We start from the raw sequence: 14,123 nt of genomic DNA, 5'->3' as shown, positions 1-14,123 counted from the left end.
ACTGTTGAGACTACTCAGAGTTCCTCACACTTGCCGTGTACCTCCATGATTTTGTGCATGCTGTTCCCTCAATTTGACAGGCCTTCGCCCTCCCCTGATTTCCACCGATCACACCTGACTCACTTGCAGCCCAGCTCATGCCTCCCTGAAGCTTTCCCTGATACTTGGGTCAGACCTAACTCTCCCTGTGGCAGCTCTGTTGGAGTTTGCATCCTAACCTGCTCTGGCCTTCCATTACCAACACAGTGTTCTACAACCTGCTTTCTTTATTTTGTATTTATTTTTTGAATTTTGAATTTTTTGAGGCAGGGTCTTGTTCTATTGCCCAGGCTGGAGTGAAGTGGTATGATCACAGCTCACTGCATCCTTGATCTGGGCTCAGGCAATTTCCCACCACATCTTGAGTACCTGAGACAACAGGCGTGCACCACCGTGCCTGGCTAATTTTTCTCTTCCCTCCCCTTCCCTTCCCTCCCCTCCCCTCCCTTTCCTCCCTTCCTTCTTCCCCTCCCCTCCCTCCCTCCTTCTTTTCTTTTTTTTCCTTCTTTTTTCTTTTTTTGTAGAGACAGGGTCGAAAACTGGCTTCAAGCAGTCCTCCTGCCTTGGCCTCCCAAAGTGCTAGATTACAGGTGGGAGCCACTGTGCCTGGCTCTGCACCCTGACCTCCATACCCGTGGAATGTGCCAGGATTAAAACTCAGAGGGCTTGAGGCCTGCACCACTATATGGCTCCATGATTGGATAAGTTACTCAATTTGTCTAAACCACAATTTAGAGGATATTTTTTACCTGTTTCACAGGATTAATTAAAAATTAATGTAATATTTGAGAATTTTCTTGGTAAACTCAAGTCATTTATAAATGATAGTGAATTTGATAAATTTCTTCAGGGATGTCTGTGAAGGCAGGCAGGAGTGTGTTATACTTCGCTGTCTTAGTAAATGTTCGCTGCTTTTTGTGTTCTGCGCAAGCACTTATCACAGATCCTCACAGAGTCAATTTTCAGTAATTTTGCCTGCTGAGTTGAAGTAAAGTAGGGAGCTGGTAGAGGGCAGAGCCATGATTCCTGTTTAGGGAGAGTACCTCAAAGGCAGGGGCTCTGAGGCTCCAGTAAACTCAATAGTCAAGGACTTAGGATATACAGCAAAGGGAGTTGATGTTGGGTTGTGGCTGGGGTGGGGGAGTTGTTTGTGAACAAGAGGAGGACCCTTGGCAAAGTTTTGCCTGATGACTAGAATTCAAGCTTTTATTTGACTGGGAAAGAGTTAATAACTTCCCAAGTCTGCTATTATTTGCATATTACCAAACTCTGGCCTTTATACTCATTCTAAACACCCACAGATTTGTATATCTGTATCCATGCCTACGCATTTCTATTATCTTTTTAAAACCACTTCAGCATGCCTGTTATATTGGTTGCACCACAGTTTTATATAACTCTGGACACAAATTTAAAATGAAATGGCAGAACACAAGCAGCAACGATTTAGGCAAGGCTATTTATAATTCTACAGTCACTTACTGTCTTCACTAGAAGGTCATGGATTATTTTGTATATTTATAAATGCAAAGAGCTTTTCCAAGGAGAATGAAATAACATGTTGAGCTCTTCTGAGCAAAGGTGCAATGTAAATGCAAAGTGGAGCATAATTATCACCGGGCAGAGAACAGTCTTAGGAATCTTCCTTATTGGCTGACCTTAAGCTACAATGGTCTTATTCCAGACTGGGAATGTAAAACAGAGAAGGAGGTGAAGAGAGACAGAGATAACATTCAACCAAGAAAAGACTCTTTTCCCTTGAAAGTGCTGGATTTTCACTCCAAGAAGGTGAATAGGGTTTATGGCAGATCTCCTTGGCAGTCATTCTCTCTGTGAGTTCTTGATTTTGGATGCGGGTGGTGGTATGTCCAGCTAGAGGGAGGAATCATGATTGTCTAAACTAGTCATGGCCATCCCAGTCTTCTTTGCTAGATACTTAAGTAATCTCCTTCCCAGTTTCTCTGTTCTGGCCAGTGAGATGTAAGAGAAAGTCTGTTGAGTTCTTGTGAGAACTGCTTTATTTCATAATTAAAGAGAACAACTAAGAGAGTACTTCCTTCCCTTCCTGTTTGGGTAAGGACGTGATACTGCAGGAGCCACCTTGCATCCATAAAGGAGAAGTCAAGGGAATCTGAGAGAAAACAGCCCAGACCCCCATCACGGAGCTGCACGTGACCCTGGAACTTAACAGTTTCCAGTTGTTCCCTAGACAGTCATTGTCTTTATGGTGCCTTTTCCCCCATCAGGGAGGAAGGTGCCCTGCTTCAGGTCTTTCCAATTAAACTGCAGTTTAACAGAGAAAATTGCCTTATGAACAGCCAGAAGTCAGTACAACTTAAATATGGCAGTTTATCTCAGGACATCTCCCAGCACACGTCCTCCTGAGAGCAAGTTGCTCTCAAAACCAAGGCAGTGGGAAAATGGTCAGAAACAAGACTTCTGTATTTTCCAGTTCATACACTGAAGACACCATTCATTCATTCATTCATTTGGAAGGTCAGTCAGTGAACAAACATTTATTAAGGACCTTGCCAGTCCCAGGTGCCACTATGTGCTGGGTACTAGAGTCACAAGCTAGAGTCCCTGTCCTCCTGGAGACAGACATGAAACAAACATTCCACCAGAAAGTAATGATAGTTGAGATCAGTGCCCTGAGAGCGAGTAACCGCAAGATAGGGGTGGGGACAGTGGCAGTGATCAGAGACGGCTTCTCCAAGGGAGGAACATGTAAACTGAAGTCACCATCTAGTCTAGATTAGTTTACTTCAGGATTATTCATAATTCTGCAGATGAGAAATGAGAGCAGTAGGGATACAGAGAGGGAGACACCAAGAAATATAGGAGGAGAAATGATGGAACTTGGCGATTAATCAATGTGGAAGTGAGAGAGTGGGTAGAGTCAAGGATGTCTCCCAGTCTTGGGCCACTGGGTGGATGGAGACACATTCATTAGCATGGTCAATTACAAAAATGGACCCCATTCTCCATCACTTTCTGCTTCCTTGCCCCTTCACACATGACTTTTCTGATGTTTCGACAAAAGGGGTGGAGTGTATTTCCCTACTTGAATTTGGGCTGGCCCCATGACTTGCTTTGGCCAACAGAATGCAGCAGAAGGGATGGGTTCCACCTCGAGGCCTAGGTCTCAAGGGGCCTTGTCCATTTCCACCCACTCTCTTGGAACTCTGCTCAGCTACCATGAGGGCAGGCCCTGGCCTACGTGCTGAACGAGAAGGGACATGTAACTCAGTCACTACCCTCCCTTATCACAGCCAACAGCTGCCAGACATGAGTAAGGCTATCCAAGGGCACCCAGCCCCCAACTCCAGAACCTGGAAGCTCCCTGCAGATGCATCAAAGGGCTCAACAACTGTAAGTGATTGTTGTTCTAAGCCATCTAGTTTGGTGTGGCTTGTCATGCAGCAAAAACTGGTACAACCAGGGTAGAGAAAGGTATGAATTAGGGTGGGGCTGGAACACAGGAGGCCAGAAGCATGAAGGTCTTCTAACTGTTCAAGGTTAAAGTCCTCAGGCTTCTGCTGTGCTATTTCTGGTGGGCTCCAGAAATCCAAGAACTAGTCTATAGCTCTGTGTCCTGTTCCTCACACTGCCCCCCACCCCACCCTAGACCCCACCATGCACCTAGAAGTAAATATTTGGATAATGAAGCAAATGCATGACTCAAGCACATAGGATAGTATTAATGATGGACACTTAGTGCAGAGCCAGGGCCCCCAGCCAGTGGAGTGCTCATGAGTGTTCAGGAATGAGCCAGTGCAACCCCTGCCTGCAGAGGAGGGGCTGGGCATGGATACTGAGCTGCTAACCATCACTGCCCCTAAGGGGACTTCATCTATCCCTAGCAAGGTCACAGTGACTGCAGTTGCCTCCGCTGATACTAATTCAGAACTCTTGCCCCCTCCCTCCCTTTTCCCATATTAATGTCACCCCTTAGCACCTTTTCTTTCTTTTTTTTTGAGACGGAGTTTCGCTGTTGTGGTCCAGGCTGGAGTGCAGTGGTACCATCTCGGCACACTGCAACCTCCGCCTCCCGGGTTCAAGCGATTCTGCTGCCTCAGCCTCCCGAGTAGTTGGGATTACAGGCGCCCACCACCACGCCCCGCTAATTTTTGTACTTTTAGTAGAGACAGCGTTTCGCCATGTTGGCCAGGCTGGTCTTGAACTCCTGACCTCAGATGATCTTGCCCACCTTGGCCTCCCAAAGTGCTGGGATTACAGGCGTGAGCCACCGCGCCCAGCCCCTTAGCACCTTTTAAAAATAAAAAGAGCAGCGTTTTACAGGAATCTGTCCCATTGTTGCAGAAACATCCAACTGATTGCACTTTTTCTTCTCTCGTCAACGCGTAACTCCTATCTCAAGTTCACCCACAGGTCTAGTGACTCCAGCTGGCTGCTGCGGGGCGAGGAGACTCGCAGAGTGCCTGACTAGAGGCCACCCGCGCGCTCTGGACGGTGGCCCTATCTCCAGGGTCTGGGCCCCGGAGCCGCAGTCCTGCAGCAGAGCGCCTGGAGCCGCGAGCAGCGAGCAGCCCGGCGAAGCGCACAACCTCGGCGATAGTCAGCTCCGCGGCCTCTGCTCCCGCCCCTCCACGCAGCTCCGGGAAGGGGCGGAGTCGAGGAGGAGCTGGGACGGCCGCCGCGCTCCCGGGCGCACCAAGCCCTTTAAAAGCCGCGGGCCTTGACAGTTCTGCAGGCAGCCGCCGCGGTCCTAGACCCCTAGACCCCTAGACATCTAGTCCCGCACTCCCCGCTGGCGAGCCGGCTCTGAGTGCGGCGAGGCCCAGCCCTCTCGGCTTGCGCGCCGGACCGCGGGACGCGCTCCATGCGGCCGCTCAGCATGTCCGGGCACTTTCTGCTCGCACCCATCCCCGAGTCCTCCTCGGACTACCTACTGCCCAAGGACATCAAACTGGCGGTGCTGGGCGCTGGCCGCGTGGGCAAGAGCGGTGAGTGCGGCGGGGACCCCCGGGCGGCATCGCTCCCCGGCTCCGGCCGCGACCACTGGGGGCGCTGCGGAGAGAGGGAGCCTCGGCCGAAGCAGAGGTCGGGGGTGCAGGTAGAATCGGGCTGCTTTCGCGCTCGGAGGGTCGCGGTCCGTCCCGGCCTGCTTCCCTGGCGTTTCCTGGTGCATCTACTCCTGGGCTCTCCGCGGGGTTGGCGCCTGTTCGGGGATGGGGTGCGGGAGAGGTGTCCCGCCAGTCGTACTCGCGGCCAAGCCCGCGGCACCTCGGCTTTGCGGAGCCTCTGGAAGCGAGCAGTGCCCACGGTTCTGCGCCCTTCACTCCCCCCAGTTTGTCGGAGGTGCCTGGGTTTGACCGGCTTGTTCTACTCCTTGGGTTGATTTTCCCATTTCCTTTTCAGCAATGATCGTGCGCTTCCTGACCAAGAGATTCATTGGAGACTATGAACCGAATACAGGTGAGAATACTTTCACACTCCCTGCTTTTATGCTTGCATGTTTCTTTTTACGGATGGGAGTTTGAGAATTGAAAAGCAAACTCTCCTTCATTCTCCAGGCAAGCTGTATTCACGGCTGGTCTATGTCGAGGGGGACCAGCTCTCCCTGCAGATCCAGGATACTCCCGGGGGCGTCCAGGTAAAAACCGCCAGGGGCAAACAGCTCACCCCTACCCGTGAGACCACCCCGGTGGGCACAGCACGTAGGGCGCCCATGCTGGGCGCAGGGGTCTGAGCAAGGCATCTAAACCGACCTGTGCATTTAGAGGTAGGAATGGGCTGTCCACAGGTGGGGCCAGTGGTTGGGGTGTTAGAAACTCTCTAAGGGGGAGGCATGGTTAGAAGCAGCCTCCTCTTGTTAAGCACCTGACTTAACTTCACTTTGCAACCCTGGTGGGCCATCCCTACTTAAGCAGTTCTCACCATTTCTTCCAGAGGTAGCCATGGAACCATTAACAAAGAGAAAAACGTTTAAAACAAAACAAAAAAACAGGTAGGATTCTGGTGGGAGAGAGTCTTCTCCCCTGGCAAGCTCTGCTTTTTTTCAGACGGAGTTTCACTCTGTTGCCCAGGCTGGAGTGCAGTGGCTGGATCTCAGCTCACTGCAACTTCTGCCTCCTAGGTTCCTGTGATTCTCCTGCTTCAGCCTCCCGAGTAGCTGGGACTACAGGCACCCACCATAACTCCCAGCTATTTATTTATTTATTTATTTTTATATTTTTCAGTAGAGATGGGGTTTCACTATGTTGGCCAGGCTGGTCTCGAACTCCTGACCTCAAGTGATCTGCCCACCTCGGCCTCCCAAAGTGGTGGGATTATAGGCATGAGCCACAGCGCCCGGCCCAAGCACTGCTGAACAACTGCTGTTAATGGCTGTTCCCTCAAGTCAGTAATTGCAATCAGATAACCCCTTGGCAGAGGGTCTAGAATGTAACTTGTTTATCAACCAGTTACCAAGTGCTACTCCCTTCTCCAGAGGAAAGGTCTTGTGGAAGAACCCTAAGAAAGGAATTTCTTTCTGTAACATTCTTAAGAAGTGCATGTTAAAAATATTTTTGTGGGTTTGGGAATAGATATTTATCTTGGCTTATTTTCAAAGTTTTGTTTATTATGAGTTAGCGTTTCCTAAAACTTGAGCCATTCTGGTTTGAGGTCATTCTTCAGTCAGCCATGGTTCACCAGAGACTGCTGACAAGCAAGGAGTTTAAAAATAATGCAGGGATAACAGCTAATAAAGTAACTCAGGCAGGGAGTTTGCCTGGGAATCTGTTCTTGCCATATCAAAACCTGCTTCTGCAGAAGCTGGGTGGAAACTGAAAACTGTATTTAGTGATTTCTTTTTCAAGTGTTTCTTCAAGGGTTGCCTTGATGTTGTTTTGAGTTTATCTCCCACTGAGGGTTTCCTTGACTGGATCTCATTTTGATGTTTTCTCAGATCCAAGACAGCCTCCCCCAGGTCGTCGATTCCCTGTCCAAATGCGTGCAGTGGGCCGAGGGCTTTCTGCTGGTCTATTCCATCACAGACTATGACAGCTACTTGTCCATCCGACCCCTTTATCAGCACATCCGGAAGGTCCACCCTGACTCTAAAGCCCCTGTCATCATCGTGGGCAACAAGGGGGACCTTTTGCATGCCCGGCAGGTGCAGACACAGGACGGTATTCAGCTAGCCAATGAGCTGGGCAGCCTGTTCCTTGAAATTTCCACTAGCGAAAACTATGAAGATGTCTGTGATGTGTTTCAGCATCTCTGCAAAGAAGTGAGCAAGATGCATGGCCTCAGTGGGGAAAGAAGAAGAGCCTCCATCATCCCTCGGCCCCGCTCTCCCAACATGCAGGACCTGAAGAGACGCTTCAAGCAGGCTCTGTCTCCCAAAGTCAAAGCCCCCTCTGCACTGGGGTGAACTATCTCAGACAGATGCCTCTCCTTTTTAATACGCATTTGTGCAGCTAAAAGACTGGGCTTCTCCCTTTTTAATCACACATTCAGAGTTTATTTTTATAAAAAAAATTGATTTTCAAGTACATGTGTATTTCTGAAAATTCAAACAGTGATTGCCTAGAAGCTGGATAAAATTTTGTTTTGTTTTATTAAAAGAACTTTTTTTTTTTTTTACTGTAACCACTGGCCACTTTTCCATTAAAGGCAAAATGGCAACATTGCTCATTGTTTTCTCAATGTCTTTTTATAGAAATTGTACTTGCACCAGCGCCCAGAACTACTCCATGCTTGCCCTTAGTCTGAACTCTGATTGGTGTCTCGCAGTGGGGAGGAGTTCATGTAGAGGGAGTCTGTTGTGGGAGAAAGGAAAGTATGTGGAGGAGGAGAGGGATTTGAATAACAGCAAGAGGTCTTTTAAATGGGACACTGCCACCAGTCATGAAATTGACACTGTGTGATTTTCAAGGGAAGGGGTACAGTGTGAGCTGATGCTAAAACATTACAAGTCATGAGTAACATTTATTGGTGCAAATGCAACTTTATACTCTACCCATATTAAAAAACAACCCCTTTTCTAGTATTATGCAGTAAGTGGACCCTACTGCCCAAAAGTTGCCTCAAAATTCTCCTTCCCTTCCAATAGGGCACCAGATCTGTCCATCCTCACTCCTGTTTTTCTCTAAAGCCTCACTGTCCCTTAATCTAGACCTCCCTTTGACTGACAGGCAAGAATCTAGGCAAGACTCATGTTTCTTGCCTTCTAGAATGACATCTTCTAATTGTCTCTTCACATCAGAACAATCCTACTAAAACTAACCCTAATCATTTTATTTCTATAAAAAACTCAGCTGGTTTCCCCTTATCTACTGGTTAAGATAGACATGAGACATGGCATCAAGATTCTTTACCACCTCTCCAGGCTTATCAACCCCTCCTTCCAACACACACACCCCAGCAGTCAGTCCATTCCAACAGATTGTCTTTCTCAGCCTGCTCCAGGCTCTTTCATGTCTTCCTGCCTTGGCACAAACTATCCCTCTGCCTCAAATATTTTTTCCGATTCTACACATAATGGCTTACTAACTCATCTTTAAAAACTCAAGTCACATGCTACATTCAGCTCTGAAATGCCTTCTCTGGTCTTCCTCTATTCCTGGAGGATTTGTGTTATAACCCAACCCTGTCATGTTACTCCATTAGAAGAAGTCCCCCTCGAGGGCAGTAGCTGCATTTTATGATCCTGTCTTCCAATCTTCTAGTTCAGTGCTTGCCTGTAGAATGGTAAGTTTTAAGTAAACATATAATGAATAAATGAATGAATGCACCATTTATGGTGCCGAGGGGCAATGATGGGAGATTACCATGAAACATTGCTACTTCTGCAGGGCAAGGACAGGTGTTCTGAGTAATTAAAGATTATTAGCTGTGATGGAAAGGGACTGACATATGCAGCTTCTGGCAATCACAGACCATTACCCTTCCAAAAGGACAGCTCTGTCCAGACCTGTGATGTCAGCACCACTTTTCACTGTAGTTGAAGGGAGTCTACCTATACAAAATGGCATGAAGGGTTAAGAAAACTAGATAATGCATGTCTAAAAGAGTGTCCAAATAAAATATTAATTTGGATTACATCTTTTAAAAAATGCCTCACATTCTCCTTGTTTGCATACTCTCAAAACAAAAGCTCTATCATCTGTTCTGCTTCCTGCCGTGCATCTTAACATTGAAGGTATAGACCCAAGAACAACTGATTCTCCTAGTCCCTGCCATGCCTACAACATGTCCAGACTGCCACCTGTCACCAGGGGCTTCTCTGCCTTCAAGGAACTGAGATCAAACATCCCATGGGAAAAAAATCATAATCTAAAAGCTAAAGAATAAGACAAGAGATGTCCCCAGGCCACCTATGATCAAGTTTCAAATGAGTGAATGGTAAGAACAGAAAGTCGTCTTGAGCTCTTCAGGGGAGCAGGCTGTGGATCAGAAGGGTCAAAAGATGAGTCCCAAGGCCATCTCAAAGGGACTCACAGCCTTGTGGGCTCAGGCAGGCTGATGGGCCAAGCAGAAAGCACCCTACCCTGTCTTCTTTCTCTCCCAGCATCATAAATAATTGGCCTCCAGGGCTTCATGGCCAGCTTTATTCTCTGGTCCCTGAAACTGGCCCAGCACAGGAGCTGGCTTGCTGGTCATGGAGAAACTTCGTTCCCTGTGGCCGCTCTTTCCCAGGCCTCCTGCTGATCAGCAGTGGGGTCTCCTGGGGATCATGGTGCTTAGGGAGCATCTGGAAGGCTCCTGGGATGGTAGCCCCGGAGATGGAAGAGGTGAGCATGGAGTTATTCGAAGGCGGTTAGATGGGGAAGTTGTGTAGGGAAGAGAGCTGAGGATATGGGCTTGGCTGAGTGCTAAGGAAGCCCTAACAGGAGAAGCTGAGCTCTAAGCCAACATCCCCTTCCCTCACCAATGGGGAGGGCATAGTTGAGAGAGCCATGGGTGTCATTATTTTGCAGGCGGGGGCAGAAGTCCTGAAACACTGGACAGAACATTGGGTAGAACATTAAAAAAACTTGAGTGGATGTGGAGAGAACAGTATCTGTGCATTTTATCCAGTAGTTTTGCCTTACCTCTGAGGTGTCATGGCCGGTGCAAGAATTAACCTCTATCCTCATGAGAGAGGTGGGACTGCGGCTTCCCCCACCCACTTCACCTCCCTCCTCCATCCCTGCCTCCATGGGAAGCATCCCTGCCTCAGTGGGAAAATCTGTCTCTGAAACCCCCAGGCCTCCACTGCTGGCACTCGTTCTCCTTCTGGTCAAGGCTCAGTCACTGATTCTGCTTTAAAACTCTGCAGAATGATTTAATTAATGTTGCAATCAGTGTCGTTCTGGAGAAATGGATGCAATCCAAAATGGCTAAATTGTACATCCTGCAAACATTCCGTACTTCACATGCAACTCATGAGAAGCAAACTCAAATAATGGAAAAACAAGTCAATTATAATAGAAGAAAATAAATTTGTTTTGCTTCTGTTTAGGCGAAGGGCACAACGGAAGTTCTAAAGTTTATTAATATCTGTTTAGAGAAATGGATTAAAATAAATACTGAGGAAGGCAGTGGTAAACAATAGAGCACATAAAAAAGACAAGATGACTGTTTAGTCATAATTGGGGCTCGAATTGCTTTTTTGCTCCTTGTATATGTTGCAATTTCAACTTCTCATTATGCAGTTACCAATTCAAATTTACAATGCAAATATATTTTGTGTGATTAATAAACTATTATTACCATTTACTCTCTCTCCAAAAGGTGGAATATTTTGAAAGACTTTGTTAAAATTAGTTTCAAGCTACTGTGGCACTTAGGAAGAAAGATGTGATATGGAAACAAAAAAGATGATTTTCCAAACACCATTAATTGAGCTAGGGCCCTAGAAAAAAATTAATCTATGTAAGTGATGATTTGGTTGCAATGGCAAAGCGGTTTTCAGCATAACAGAGTAGAAATGTGCCTATCTTAGATGAAATGTCTAGAAGCTTCCCATGTCTGGATCTGCTTGTGTACTTCTCCTCTAGTAGAAAATCAGCTCTGTTAGGATTTGAGTGAGTCCTCATTTATCTTCAGCTCCACAGCACCTGTTCAAGTGTCCAATACACAGCAGGATCCTCAAAAATATTGGCTAAGCTGAACTGTTAAAACTATTGGAGTTCCTAAAGTTATTTTTTTATTGTTCATGAGAACAGAGGTGTATTAGTCAGGGTTCTCTAGAGGGACAGCACTAATGAACAGATATATGTATGTAATGGGGAGTTTATTAAGTATTAATTCTCACAATCACAAGGTCCCACAATAGGCCGTCTGCAGGCTCAGGAGCAAGGAGAGCCAGTCTGAATTCCGAAACTGAAGAACCTGGAGTCTGATGTTCTAGGGCAGGAAGCATCCAGCACGGGAGAAAGGTGTAGCCTGGGAGGCTAGGCCAATTTCTCTTTTCACATTTTTCTGCCTGCTTATATTCTAACTGCGATAGCAGCTGATTAGATTGTGCCCACCCAGATTAAGGGTGGGTCTGCCTTTCCCAGCCCACTGACTCAAAATCTCCTTTGGCAACACCCTCTCAGGCACACCCAGGATCAATATTTTGTATCCTTCAATTCAATCAAGTTGACAATATTAACCATAACAAGGGGTATATATCTATATCCTGAGTTTTCTTCGTCAAACTGTCAGAGACAGCTCCTTTCCCAACCATCTTCCTGGCCTCTTTTCTTATCTTTTTTTTTTTTTTTTTTGAGACAAGGTCTCACTCTGTCACCCAGGCTGGAGTGCAGTAGTGCGATCTCGGCTCACTGCAACCTCTGCTACCCAGGCTCAGGCAATCCTTCCATATCAGTCTCCCAAGTAGCTGAGATTACAGGCATGCGCCACCACACCCAGCTAATTTTTGTGTTTTTGGTAGAGACAGCATTTCACCAACCATGTTGCCCAGGCTGGTCCTGAACTCCTGAGCTCAAGGGATCCACCCGCCTCAGTCTCCCAAAGTGCTGGGATTACAGGCGTGAGCCACCGTACCTGGCCTCCCTTCCCCTTCTTTAACTCAGAGAGCATTCTCCAGAGAAAGGCTACTTGAACAAAATAGATGCTTTCAGTTTTCCTTATATCTTTAGAAAAACCATGACAACAGTGATTTGCATTATTTTAAATCACATCTATTGAGAATCCACTTCGTGCAAAAAGCCCTGTGCTACATGTTGTTGTGATCAAGACAGCCTTCCTTTCCCAGGAACTGAGTTCGGTGGGAGTTCTGGGTCACGCTTCCGAAGGTGTGACTTCTTTCCAAGAGATGTAAATTTAAACTCTGACCCTACCTGAGGGTGTTGACAAAATCAATGGAGGATGCAGATCACAGAGCTGAGGGGGGATGGCAGCAAAAACCCCAAAGAGTGTGAAAGTATCCTTACTAAGAAAGGATGTTTCTTACTTTACAAATTGTAAAGCATCATTTCCTTAGAGGCATGTGTTCTGTTCAAGATTAATGAGTTAAAATTGTAAAATATTTACTGCCACTTCTTATTGGCATTCTTTGCTTATATTGGAAAAGCATTATTAACTGCAGGGCTTACTTCTATAACCCAATTTTGCCGAGCAATACTAATGTGGATTTATAACTGGGAAAACAAGGATGCTCAGAAGCTCCTGCCAAGAATAGGCTGTTACTAACCAGCTTTGTGGAGACAGAATAGCACACGTTCCAGAATGAGGTCTGTGTTCAAATCCCAACTTTGCCATTGGTGATATAAGCTTCCTTATCTTAAAATGGAAATAATACTACCCATCAGACAGCATTGTTTGTAGAATCTGACACATATAAGTTGCTCAGTAAGTTGTAGTTGTTTATTTATTTATTTTTAAATATTTTAGACCTGTAGTCCTGGCTACCTGAGAGAATAAGGTGGGAGGATTACTTGTGCACAGGAATTGAAGGTCAGCCTGGGCAACATAGTGAGACCCCAGCTTCAAAAATAAATAAATAAAAGTAAAATACCTTGGTACGTTATGAAGCTGCTTTTGCAAATGAGTGTTTCTCGGGCTTGCTTGTATACTCTAAAAGATACAGTAGTTGCTTTGAATTACATGATTTTTCCCATTTCACTTCTGGGAAAAAGAAGGTTTGCAACGGAATAGTTGTTTCTTCAGTGATAACACCTAACAATTATTGATCTTTCATGTATGCTGGGTTAATTTTCTAAATAATCCATTGAGATAGAACTGTTATCACTCCCATTGATATGAGAGTGCTGGGAGGGGAAGAGTGTGGTCCCTTTAAATGATACAGAAGAGGGGAAGGGAAATGCTGGGTAGAGGAGGGCGTGGTCCCTGGCTAGGGCTCCACCCCTACAGACCTGGGTGAGGACAGGCATTTTTGCTTTTCTGTCAAAAGTTGCATTTCCCAAGACCACCCTGGCCTGCCACGCCCCCATCCTGTGCCTGTAAAAACTCTGACACCCCAGCAAGCAGACATACACATAGCTGGATATAGAGAGGAGCGCATCAGTTGAGGAACACACAGGTGGCTGGATGTCCAGAGCAACACACCCATAGGCACCTGCTCTCCGGCAGGCCAGCAGAACAACACTGAGTTTGGCTGGGGTAGTTGGAGGAGAGCCCGGGCCAGCTTGACTCCAGGGGAAAGCCATCTCCCTTCTGGCTCCCCCATTTGCTGGGAGCTACTTCCACTCAATAAAACCTTGCACTCATTCTCCAAGCCCACCTGTGATCCGATTCTTCCAGTACACCAAGGCAGGAAACCCCGGGATACAGAAAGCCCTCTGTCCTTGCGATAAGGCAGGGGTCTAATTGAGCTAACAGAAGCCGCCTATAGACGGCAAACTAAAAGAGCACCCTGTAACACACGCCCATTGGGCCTTTAGCTGTAAACATTCCCATCTAGACACTGCCATGGGGTCAGAGCCCCACAGCCTGCCTGTCTGTATGCTCCCCTAGAGGTTTGAGCAGTGGGGCACTGAAGAAGTGAGCCACTCCCCCGTCACATGCCCTGTGACGGGGACAAAGGAAGTTTCCCTGTTTCAGCATATTTCATTTTTTTACATGTGCCCCAAAAAGTGTCTCCCATATTTCAGATTAGGAAACTGAGGCCCAGAGAAGTCAAG

General features: G+C 46.9%; 1 protein-coding gene across 5 annotated transcripts; it reads left to right on the top strand.

Annotated features, from left to right (window-relative positions):
- Positions 1 to 1,105: 1,105 nt before the first annotated feature.
- RASL11A (RAS like family 11 member A) lies at positions 1,106 to 7,683 on the top strand. Of its 5 annotated transcripts, XM_030818601.1 has the most exons (5): positions 1,106 to 3,411; positions 4,421 to 5,006; positions 5,422 to 5,478; positions 5,577 to 5,656; positions 6,953 to 7,683. In XM_030818601.1, the coding sequence occupies exons 2-5, from the start codon at positions 4,883 to 4,885 to the stop codon at positions 7,418 to 7,420; spliced, it is 729 nt and encodes a 242-aa protein (XP_030674461.1). In that variant the 5' UTR covers positions 1,106 to 3,411; positions 4,421 to 4,882; the 3' UTR covers positions 7,421 to 7,683. The 5 variants fall into 5 exon arrangements, with proteins under 5 accessions (XP_030674461.1, XP_003270256.1, XP_030674464.1 ...); XM_003270208.3 differs by lacking the exon at positions 1,106 to 3,411 and having other exon boundaries at positions 4,253 to 5,006; XM_030818604.1 differs by lacking the exons at positions 1,106 to 3,411; positions 4,421 to 5,006 and adding an exon at positions 5,089 to 5,116 and having other exon boundaries at positions 6,953 to 7,613.
- Positions 7,684 to 14,123: the final 6,440 nt, after the last annotated feature.

The sequence above is a fragment of the Nomascus leucogenys genome, chromosome 9 (genome assembly GCF_006542625.1).
Source record: "Nomascus leucogenys isolate Asia chromosome 9, Asia_NLE_v1, whole genome shotgun sequence".
Lineage (NCBI taxonomy): Eukaryota > Metazoa > Chordata > Mammalia > Primates > Hylobatidae > Nomascus > Nomascus leucogenys.
The sequence above is the reverse complement of the archived record's forward strand: the minus strand, read 5'-3'. Positions and strand labels throughout refer to the sequence as shown.

What these genes read in the sequence shown, in the direction of transcription:
- RASL11A (XM_030818601.1), top strand. Translation starts at nt 4,883, where the DNA reads ATGCGGCCGCTCAGCATGTCCGGGCACTTTCTGCTCGCACCCATCCCC. An exon ending in TGGCCGCGTGGGCAAGAGCG is followed by an intron (nt 5,007 to 5,421) that starts GTGAGTGCGGCG and finishes TTTCCTTTTCAG; the next exon opens with CAATGATCGTGCGCTTCCTG. An exon ending in ATACTCCCGGGGGCGTCCAG is followed by an intron (nt 5,657 to 6,952) that starts GTAAAAACCGCC and finishes ATGTTTTCTCAG; the next exon opens with ATCCAAGACAGCCTCCCCCA.